Source organism: Schistosoma haematobium, chromosome 7 (assembly GCF_000699445.3).
Source record: "Schistosoma haematobium chromosome 7, whole genome shotgun sequence".
Lineage (NCBI taxonomy): Eukaryota > Metazoa > Platyhelminthes > Trematoda > Strigeidida > Schistosomatidae > Schistosoma > Schistosoma haematobium.
The window spans coordinates 17,044,157-17,056,285 of NC_067202.1; the positions used below are offsets into that span (position 1 = coordinate 17,044,157).

General features: G+C 34.8%; 1 protein-coding gene across 1 annotated transcript; it reads right to left on the minus strand.

Annotated features, from left to right (window-relative positions):
* Positions 1-3,009: 3,009 nt before the first annotated feature.
* Positions 3,010-10,241, minus strand: MS3_00000792 (uncharacterized protein). The gene is made up of 10 exons (XM_051208422.1): positions 10,099-10,241; positions 9,973-10,062; positions 9,846-9,915; positions 9,460-9,553; positions 8,653-8,703; positions 7,641-7,705; positions 7,112-7,175; positions 5,652-5,729; positions 5,330-5,407; positions 3,010-4,501 (listed from the first exon to the last, which is right to left on the minus strand). Exons 4-10 carry the CDS (start codon positions 9,470-9,472, stop codon positions 4,449-4,451), a joined length of 402 nt encoding a protein of 133 aa, XP_051064561.1. The 5' UTR covers positions 9,473-9,553; positions 9,846-9,915; positions 9,973-10,062; positions 10,099-10,241; the 3' UTR covers positions 3,010-4,448.
* Positions 10,242-12,129: the final 1,888 nt, after the last annotated feature.

Genomic DNA, 12,129 nt, shown 5'->3' on the forward strand with positions numbered 1-12,129 from the left:
ATATAAGCGAACAATTGATTTCAATTAGATCGTCATCAGTTGTTAGAAATAGTGTAAAAGATGTCTTCAACTCCACCTCCAAAGTAGAAAATATTAATGTTCGTATGAAAAATAAGATCTCATTGGATGTAGGATCTTTGTTCACCAACGTACCACTTATAGAGACTATTAAGTTTATATGCAAGCAAATATCAGAAAACCAAATCAACATTGGCTTGCCTAACGATAGCCTAAGAGAACGGCTCCTAAGATGCACTCTGAATGTACATTTTGTCTTCAACAATACTTACTATAGACAAATAGACGGGATAGACATGGGCTCGCCTCTAGGCCCGATTTTAGCTGATCTCTTCCTAGCAAAGCTAGAAAATGGACCTCTCAATGAGACTATTAAGAAACTTGATTTATATTGCCGATACATTGACGACACCTTCATCATCGTAGATCAAAACACTAGTAAAGAGGAACTCCTAGACCAATTCAACAGTGTTCACCCAGCGAGCATGATAATAAGCTGAACTTCCTTGACGTAATACTAAGCAGACGAAGTGACGGCACACTAAGTAGAAGCGTGTATGGAAGAAACCCCTCTTCATGCCAATATACTCACTTCTGCAGTTTCACACTCATCCGTTACAAAAGAAATTTGGTCAGATGTCTCACTAGCAGAGCGAAAAAGTTCTGTACAGTAGACACTCTAAGTCAGGAGCTTGAATTCATCAACAACTCACTGACCGAGATCGGCTACCCCAGCGCGTTCATTAAGAAATACATGCATGATATAATAAAGAAGTCGGAGATTTCGACTGTTCGTAAGAAACCTTTATACATGAAAGTGCAATTCAACGGGGATGTGGCTAGTGACACTCTGAAATATAGGTTAACCAAAGTAATCACCAGGACATTCTACGCAGCCAATCTTGCGTTGAACTTCTCTTGTTGACCAGCGATGTCTACTCAAACGAAAGATAAGTTGCCTGAGTTGGCCTCTTCCATGTGCATTTACAAAATCAGCTGCTCCTGTGGAGAGAGCTATATATGGCGTACTACCAGGCAACTTAACCAACGAATGAGTGAACATCTACCAACTTGATACATAAAGGGCCAGAGAACATCTATTCGCAGTTCTATATTGGCACATCTTATTGATAGCGGTCATGCTTTAGATAAATCGAAATCATTTCGAGTTATCTATCGTATACCTCCATCATTTCTCGACGGAGTCCGTTCCTGTCTCTTATATATAGCTGAAGCCATTGGAATTCGTACATACAACCCCAATTTATGTGTACAGAAGAAATACGTGACCCCCCCCCATGCCTTCCATGGCCAGTTATAACTTAACTAACATTTTTCTTATTTTAAATTTTATTATTATCATTATTTATTTTATTCTATTTGTGTTATCGTTAACCTTATTTCCACATCCATTATTGGTTTGTAATTATCCGCCTCTTTGTATTCTTCACTATCTAATTAGTTACACACATCTTATTACGTAATGATTATAAAGTTTTGGTGTTGACTATTCCAAGTCTATTTACCCACGTTTGTTTGACCTTCTATTGCCAACGTTTAACTATTGATAAGAGTCTTCTTATTCTATTTTATTATTCTTACTACTATCAGTTCACCTGTCATCCTACCATCAACTTGTAGTTTTACCTATTCTGTGTAGAGACTTATTCTATTTCATTGTGATTATTGACCCATATTGCCTTGATTGGTTTACATTTTCGTATAAATATTCATGTATATTAGAGGAAAACCTGATGAAGATCTAATTTCATTATTTGTAAACAATACACTAAATACACAATTTGACCATCTTCCTTAAGTTGTCACTCAGAAAACTCATCGTTATTTCATTTTTGTTTTCGTATTTCAGTTCCTTACCGTTTTATCTTTTATCCTACTGATTATACTATTTTGTCTGCATGAGGTCTACGTTTAATTCGTAAAACCTACCACACAACGCAAGAAGAACAATGGATTTCCGTTGAGGGATTGGAATGTTCATATCAATGATAAATATTTGCTCAATGTTGTTCGGCAGTAAACGATGTATAGCCTAATAGTCGTTGTTGTACATAATTGAAAAGGTGGAGAAAAATGTCATAAGCACTTGCATACGACGTATTAGGTAATTGTATGTTCAACCGTGGAATAGATTGATTTCTTGTGTTCAGTCTAGTCTATCAGTCACATTTGGGTTATGCTGAACGTGTAATGTGACAGTGACATGTGGTTTGTTCAGTTAAGTTACACAGTGTGTGGAATTATGATCTAATTTGTTAGTGATACCATTGCAATAATAGACCGAATTCTAAAATTGTGGATATGTCATGATGTGACTGCCTAATCTATATGATTATACATGGAGTCACATCATTGTCTACTCTGACTAGTCGTATAGTAACAATGCACGATCTAACGTTTGGCGCTTGTAAAGAACACATTTAGGCTAAATATAGAATAATATAATTACTATGATTAAAGACAAGTTATACAAAATAACCAATTCTGCAAGGTTGAGCCATACCGTGTGATTGCAGTCCTTAACATCAACAGGAAGAATCAACCAAACAATACAAATGAATATTTGCAATATCCTTTCTCATAATTACGTGTGAGTGAGAATAATTATTAAATAAATAGTGTATAATGAAGTGATCATCAACTGGTAGAAACACCGTAGTGTTTTTCTTTTTCAAATCTGTCATCTTAGCAATGCTACGGTCGGACTGTTACTACTTTATTCAATCCACACTGTTCTTCAGTCTTACGTGAGTATACGCTCAACTAGTATGGTATTTTGACTGATCAATTTATAACAATGACCGTTGTAAATTTCAAATAATATTTTCCCATGGTGACACTACATCAAACTGAACATTCACAACGGATTCATTATTGATTGCAATGATCACAAAATCACATATACAGAATACTGCTCATTTCTAAACTAAATGCTGTAAAACTCTTATAATACAATTCAGCTTTTATTAACTGAGAGAAAACAATCCACGTAAATATTTCAGTTATTTAATCAACAGAATTACTTCAGTCGATACGCTAACAAACAGAAAATTGTATAAAACTTGTTCAAATAATTGGAACGGTTAACAAAATGTCAAGAAGTTTTCGGATGAAATACAGAATAAAACAACTCGATCAAAATAATAAAAACAAACGATAAGACGTTTCTGTCGATCATGGATTACTCTTCTTTCTCTTATACATCCAAATGGCACAACCGATGCATATGACACAGAAAGCGACGACGATTACTGGTATCACGATATACAAGTAACGAGGTGTGTTATTATGTTTACTGTGTCCATTTATTCCTGAAGTGGTGTTCTGAAAGAGAAACGAAACAGTAGCATTAATACTAAATATCAAATGTTCGCTGAATAAGGTTCAGTTTTTGCAGTATTTTTCCGAAATTTTTCTTCAGTGTGAATTTCAGTGATTCCTTTGTTCTGCGCTTTAACAACTAGAGTCTACAAATTTTCACTAATTATGCAAACATAATATACAATTTCCAACGGAATACGCTTCATCACTCAAACCGATTTCATAGGTGATTCATGGCAATTCACATAGATATACAGTTACATACTGGATTTCTGAAGTCACTACAAGCTCAGTGAGCTCCAAAAATTAATATGACCCCATTCATTGTTTGTTGTTACTATGAAATGAAAACGTATTCGTTGTAATAAACGTTTCTTCCGAGTAATCGGATGTACAATGTGGAATATAGCAATGTTGTAAACAATCTATGAATCTTTACAATTACTTACATTAACATCATTATCATCGCTGTTAATGCACATATTAGCTTTTGCATACCACATACATTCCACACTTGATGTTGTCGCATTTTGGCATTTTTCAATGGAATCGTGTTTTGAACAACTTACTGTGAAAAAATTAGCGAGACGGCATTACAAGTTATCAAACAAAAGATACATGAATGACGAAACGTGTAAATGATATCAGTTTTATCATCAATCTATATCTTGTATACCGTTTCTGCATGTGCGAAGTGCACAATCAATTCGTGAGCTCACTGGCACTGACTATTTCGAAATCAGTGCATGAAGGTCAGCTGTTCTCAAGCCGAAAACTGATTTTCAATGTTGTTGATTCGACGGAAAGACAAAGGAAGAGGGACTTTGTTTTTCAAATCATCATTGTGGCTTCCACGAAAATATTTTCACTAACCCATTATGTGATGGAAGGTTTCAAAATATGTGGCCACGTTCCAGTCTGTTTAACGTCAGTTAGCACATCAGATTCATTGGGTTAGTGAAAATAATATTTTGTTCGACAAATACTGAAGGCGATCCGAACACTATTGTATCGAGCGATTCCCCCAGTACTCGAAATGTTATTTCAATAGTCTAACACATGGTGAAGTAAAAAGTGTCTGTAGACAATTATAGCGACTCACGTGCAATTGAGTTTAGTTCAGTCAAGTTCTTTTGTTGACCTATTTAATGGACAAAGTCATCCATGGTATGTCAACTTGTTGTACTGTTATTATTATTGTGCTTGTATGAAAGAGATATGCTTGAACATTGCTTAGCGCCTACGCATGTATTCATTCTGCTAGCTTCATTATGAGCTGCTTAATCTATTCGATGACTCATCCATCTCCTTATATATATAGCGGATCGAGGGTGATTATTTATCGAAGCACAGCTACTACATACTCACTTTACATGTTCATGAGAAAGGAAACAGTCTTATGTTGTGTAAATCGTCAGTAAGTTTGTTACTGTGAATGTATATCGACTATGATAAATTGGAATTTGAACGCGTGACTTGTCTACACCTTCGATTTATCGGACAAGCATGACAAAGCAGAGATTTTAGAAATGAAACTAATACTTTCAAGATGATCACAATAACATGTTGTGTTTCAGTGATTACAATAACTCAGATAAATTGGATATCATATATACTGAATGAAAAACTAACGAACACGTCCTCGATAATACACAATCTGCCAACAGACGATAAACGTTTTCGAGGATTAAATCATCCCATCCATCGTTTTATGAAGTGATTTTTATGTAAATTTGGTGAAAGTGAAGACTTCTGTAGTAGTTCAAGTTGAGTCCTCAATCATTTTGAATATACAACAGCAAATCGACGTGTAATTATTAATAGCAAGGGAAGCGTCAACAGAGAAACAATACTGGATATCGTGAAATGGTTAAATAAAATGACACTTGGAATTTATAATATGATGAAACAGAAGTGATATATTCAAGTGCGGAAATATTCGATGCTGATTAAATAAGGTTTAACATACCCTCGATAGGTTTAGGCTCCACTGACGTGTCACTTGTCATCAATTCTGCAGGAGTTGTTATTTCAGGTTCTGTCACATCTGTAAATTTGAAGTAAGTAAAGTCTTCTGTAGTAGTTCGAATTGAGTGCTCAATCATTTGGAATATCCAACAGCACACCGACGTGTAATTATTAATTGCAAGGGAAGCGTCAACTGAGAAACAATACTGGATATCGTGAAATGGCTAAATAAAATGACACTTGGAATTTATAATATGATGAAACAGAAGTGATATATTCAAGTGCGGAAATATTCAATGCTGATGAAATAACGTTTAACATACTCTCGATAGGTTCAAATTCCACTAAAGTGTCACTTGTTATCCATCGTCGAGGAGTTACTATTTGAGCTAATATCTCATCTGAAATAAATTTTTTAAAAAAACCCTAAATTTTTGATTTCTCGTTAATTAAATAACAATTCGTTTCATCATTTCATGTACCGTAAAATTAAGACTTGAAAATTTCTGATTACAGATAGAGTGTTTTTCATACAAAATCCTCACAACACATGCTCTACATCATTACTGATATGGAAAGCGGCCAGTGTTTAACTAGTAAATGAAAAATGATAATATTGAATTTCTGATTCATTTTAAAACATTCTCAGTGCAACATCTTCAAGGAACATGTCCAACTCGGTACAATTCCTTCGACGTTTCAAATTACACATAGTCAACATTGAGATTTACTGTTCAAGACTAAGTAACATATTTCAACTGATCAATGTATACCGTTTGACCAAATATTTAGTGCATTGTCTCACATTTAATGACAAAACATTGTATCCCACCGAATCGCTTTCATTAAACGCTTATCTTGAAACTCAGCTTGATCTTAAGACAACACATGATCACTTCAGTATGGCATGAAGATTGAGCATTGTATACAACAACTATCAGTTACAAGCATCACTCTTTTGTTTCTATTTGAGTAGTCATAGGACTGAGGACAACAAGTGGGACTGTTTGTTCTGTGAGTGAATGAGCGAGTGAGTGATCAATTAAATAAATCAGTAGATATATCGTCCGTCAAATATTGTCGTTCAAATATCCCTGTCTGGATCAGTCCGTCGTTAGATGTATGGGTAAGCATTCTCCAATAGCTATCTACAATTTTACTGTAATGATATTCACACATCATGGTTCTATCATTCGGAATATTGGGTTAAGAAACTGTCAGAAAATGTGGATCACGAAATTCACATTCCGTGTAATTTATCACAAAACACTGAAACAGAACCATTACACTTTCATCACAACAACTCAAATCTAATTTGTCACAGTGATAAGGATGACCGTTGTTGAATTAAAAACACATGTACTTTGATTTCAACACAGTGTTCCATTGTTCCAAGGACATTAGACATTTTCATTATTGGGTTTCACTAAGATTCTTAATCGGGTGTAACTACAAAAATTCCATTCAAGAATTGTAAACATATAATTGACGTTGGATATCAAGTATACGGTAATTTTTGGACAGTGATTTTACGAAACGTATTTCGACTTTATCCCTCACGATTATCCTCAACACTTTAATTGCACTTTGATCGATTTGTCTTACATTCAAATCAACTAATCATTGTAGACTGTAATACAGTTATAAATGATCACTATGAGCGAAAACGGCAGTTTACTATGTTGACATGCAGATGACCGTGTACGAATAGAAAGTAATATTACGTTAACAGAATACTGTCGACATGGTTACTCTACATCAAAATACCAGCAATAATTGTTACCTCCACACTGAATTAAACCTTCAAATATATTGTTCAGTGGACTGTCCTTGTGTCCCGTGGGGATCTGAAAAGAAGTACTGGAAGTATCAAACACTGGCATTCAAAAATATACACACTGTGAAACGATCAACAATTTAAACACTGAATCCCTCAGAATATTCTGCAATGTACTTTCCGAACAGCTTATCTCCAGAAGACGAAATAAATCTTCTCATAATATGACTATTTCCGTGCTGTACTCTACAGTACACTGTTTGTCCTTATCTGTTGCGAAGAGACATCATCGTTTCTTTTGATGACTCTTCACTTCTAATTATTCACTGTTTTTAGCAAGTGGTACATTAAAGTGTGTGCCATTAAATGATTATTAATAGTGTCACATAGTCCGTTTGCACATTACAAAAGTTGATCTCTTTCTGTCGTATTCAATGTATCTTGATACATTTGACAATAATGATACGCAAGAAAGAGTGGATTAAGCTATATTACTTGAAACAAAATTTTATTTCAATTCAATTGTACAACTTACGTTCTCATAATAGAGGGATATCTTGTCACAGGAATGTATCACAATAGTCATCTTGACTATAATACCTGCAAAAAAAGACTATTGATATTTAGAATTCTTAGGGAATGATGATGAGCTTGTTACTGTTAGGTGTGACACTGTATATGCCCACTTACAAAAAATATCCAGTTTAAGCAAACATATACCGTGTTATCTCAAATGTTTTCCTTCGTTGAATTCGCTATGAAGAATATCAAGTGGACCTAATGCAAATCATATGAACACAATTTATTCAAAATGAATGTCAGCTGTTTAGTCTTTGGAACCCGAGAAGTATACAATTCTACGCAATATTTTCTATCATTACTCCCAAATCAATCGACCCTAAGAACACATGACTTGTGTTGTGGAGTGTTTGTTCACAAACGAAACTTGAGAATTTAATTACTCAATAATCACACTGGCAAATCGATCAGTCGAGTGACTCCGACCATGGCGTTTACAAAGAATACAGATTTATTTGTTGAGGATGTGAAGTGAATAGTTTCAGACATATTGATTTTATCGGGCAATATTTAGGAATGACTATGCGATGAGCGACTGTGTCGACGAATGTGGTGCGTGCAGAAAATGGCTTTGGGACGAACATATAACACAATTTATTTGTTACAATAAACGGACTTCACATCAAGTTCCATTGAAGCCAGTCAACGATGATGAATCTGTGCATCAGTGTGTCCGCATGTGAGATGGCATTGTAACTTCATTCATCCATTTATTACTCATCAAGTCTAGTCTCTTTCAGTCTATGTTAACTGATCTTCGAGTGCTAATCATTGTGATTAATTGAACGATGGATTCCATGTACAAGTCCACCCTCATTTTGCAGAAGCGTTATGTATTCCTACTTCTGTCAGTCATTGGGAAAAATTGAATTACACAAACTGAACAGGCAGGTGTGAGCAAACACAATGAGTAGTTTTAAAAGTTAAGATTTCATATGATATCAAATGATCATTCAATGTTCGCTTACTTGTACCGCCATCCCGTATCTCATAATACCATTTGACAGCAATGAAATCATCTGAAATAAATGGAAATCGAAAAGATATTTATATATCTGCATAATGAATATCTACCTCTTTTAATAAATATACATTCTAACAAAAAATGTATTGGCAAGCGAGTTATCACCTTCCTTCCTTCCGAGATTTAAGTGAACTGGTACATTTGAATGAACAATCATCATTCGTTGATTGATTGTGTAAGGAAGGGCGTGGGTTTTAATGTCATTATTTTATAAACAGGATAATCTAAAAAGTGGTTCACAGATAGCGACTAAGAGATATTCAGCTTTCATGAATCAACTAAGTGTCAGAAAAGAGTTGGAAGACGTCAAGTATAATTTGACAGTTCATAAAGTTAATGACTCAAACTGACCTGTTGAACAACATTGCTTAGTGTTGCACATGCGATCAATTTGATTCATTTAATCTAGAAAGACGTATCGCGTCGGTGAGACATCTTTCGCATTGTTGTTTAAATAAACTGGACAACAGTTCATTTTCACTCAGCAACCACATCACTTGGTTGGTAATTTCTACTGAATCGATTTGTGTTTATTTTGTAGTGAATCCCTGTGTTTATTTGATATTTTAACTTGACAGTAATGAATACGTGCTGTGAACACATGTTCTGGTACCAAATCACAGAAACAATATAATCACTGTGAACTGGTCAGCTTTCGTGTAATAATCAAGCTAAATACTGAACCATTTATGCACAACAAGTGTGCGAGAACAAACAAAAGAAAACATTATGGGATAATAGAAAAACTCACTGTTCTCTATCATCTCATATTCAGGAAAAAAAACCTCTCAGAACATAATTAAATATATATCCGATATATTTTTCTCCGAATATTGTTATCATGCCTATATTTAATGAAAACATACAATTTGCTTGAAATTCTATAATGGATGAATGAAACAGTTTGAAATGAACTGGAGACAAAAATGAATTCCATGAACTGTAATTAGTTTGCTGTAAGACATCGAACGTTCGATAAGTTCAACAAGAAGAAAAAGAATCTATCAAAAGTTTTGAATGTCAGAAAACGCATAAAACTGATTCATTGAAGAAATTCTAGCAAACTTGATTCATGGAATGAATTGTGATCAACAAAACTCAATAACAATTTCAAGTAGAAGAAAAAAATTATCTTACCATCACGAGAAATCTTAAATGTAGTGACGTTAATACCGTAAAATTTAAACGAAAATTTCGGCTTAACATCCTTAAAAGATGCAAACATAAGAATTAGTAGTTCCGTTACAAAATGTAGTCAACTCACCTGAGTGGTACTAAAGTTTTTAAAACCGTCACTAACAACTGGATACGTCTGATTGTGACTAATTGTTCGTGAGTAATAATAATGATGAGACTGTGTATGTGCATTACAATCTGACTGTATACTTACATATTTATATGAACCGTTTTCTGAAGTCACATTTTCATATGTCGCTAATCCAGGGTTTTCGCAGATATCCTGACAGTCGACGAATTCGTAAAGCACGATGACGACCAAACAAACCGGTATCAACAGACCAGATAGAGAAGTATATCTGAAATGGTTGATATGAAGAAAACAATGTAATCTCGTTGAATCAGACTGAAATTCATATAGAACATACAGTGTTCATTCAACACTCACCCCATCTTTCCGTTCAAAGTAGTATAACAATCTTACCAGAACGTGTTTGGTTTATATAGATTTTTCAGGTGTGTGTTTGTTTCTTTCTGACTTTCTATGATTCAAAGTAACCATTGCAAAGATTTAATTTCATAAAATCATCTTTTCATTGTTAACCAATCATTTCTGTAGATGAACACATTATTATCCAATATCTTTGTAGCTATCGAGGACATAGGCAGATATTTATCCACCATTGGTTGAAATTCCTGACCTCCGTTGATGAAAATGATTTTGGATATGATTGGCAATACTTTAAAATAAGTGATTGGTTTATTTGTAGTTCAAAATATATGCTCATGTGTTCACGAACAAACACTTTGTTACGTGTATTATTCTGTTAATGGGCTGTCAAAGACGCCTTAATTTGACGTGATTGGTTAAGATCAAAGTGGCACAAACTGATTCCCTTGGATGTCAAAACAGACACTAACATTTGAATTTTATTTCAATCGAGAATATTATTTGATGAATATTAGACTATTATTGAAAACCTGGAGGCACTGAAAAACTGTTTCGTCTTAGTGAGAAACTTTTCGGCAGTGCTCATCCACAACCCCGCACGCGGGATTCAAACACAGGATCTATGGTCTGGCGCGCCAATGCTTAACCTCTAGACCACCTATTTGGCATTCAATAGTGTCGGTGTCTAATTTCAACAAAGCCACGAGGATTTACAACCACCCACTGTAAGATCCATTTTGAATGTGTCGTGTGTTGGTGAAAATCCCTCCATGTATATACTTGTACTTTATTCCTATTGATCACATTAGTTGTACATTGTTAAATTTTGATTACATTTGAATTGTTCGTATTTGTATTTTTTGTTATAGTTCTTGTTTCTATTACGCATTTACTAAGTTTGTGTTTCTTCCTGAACTGCATCTGCGTTGTTTTACTTGACACTTGTTCTTGGCGGTAGCCATATTGATTTGTTCTCCCTGTTGTGTGTGATCTATCCAGTCAGGATAGAATAACGTTCATTTGTTGTGACTGGTAATTTTTCCTCATCTTCTATCAACTTCTTTATTTATTGTAATTTAGATTTAATTGATTGAACAATCATTGGTTGAATAGCCGGGTGATAATATTTGTTTAGGTAATGATTTACATTAAATTTATTATGAATTATAGAACCGCTAGTTACCCGATTACTTGTTTTGATTTCGACGGGATAAGGCGCGTGTCCAAGGTCCTCGGTCGGCTATTCTTCAACATCCAAACCGTGGTTTGGATCCTACAGTTCTAAACAAGTATTAATTGGTCAAAGTCGTTTGACAATCGTTTCGCGGATTTCGGATATCCTTCTTGAAAATATTTGGTCGTTTCCCTACAGTTCTAAACAATTATTTCTTGGCCGAAATCCTTTGGTAATCGTTCACGGATTTTCTGGAAATAATTGGTCGTGTCGCTTATAATGCCAGTTAATCGTCGAAGGAGATCCGGCTCAAAGTTCGTCGATGTTAACGGAGAATCCCCTATTGTCAAGCAAGTGCCTTTTGACGTCCTTAAGGGTCATGGTTCAGACTTAAATAGGGTTGATTATCATGATAGTGATTCTAGACTTAATTCGATATCAGATGACGTAAAAAATCTTAGTTTAAAGGAGGAGCAAAGGCCTGAATTACTAGGAAAGAGCATGTTGCCTATAGTTCATGTTGTTGGCCCAGAACTACCAAAGGTTGAACTGAGTTATTTCGATGGAGAGCCAAGAGGTTATTGGAAGTTTATAAGGGAATTTGAGACGTATTTGGCATC

Bases quoted from the DNA above. Each gene is read 5' to 3' on its own strand.
- MS3_00000792 (XM_051208422.1), bottom strand. The intron at 7,176-7,640 runs GTAAGTTGTACA...ACTTCTTTTCAG, and splicing joins TATCCCTCTATTATGAGAAC to ATCCCCACGGGACACAAGGA. The intron at 4,502-5,329 runs GTATGTTAAACC...TCCATTAAATAG, and splicing joins GGAGCCTAAACCTATCGAGG to GTCAACAAAAGAACTTGACT.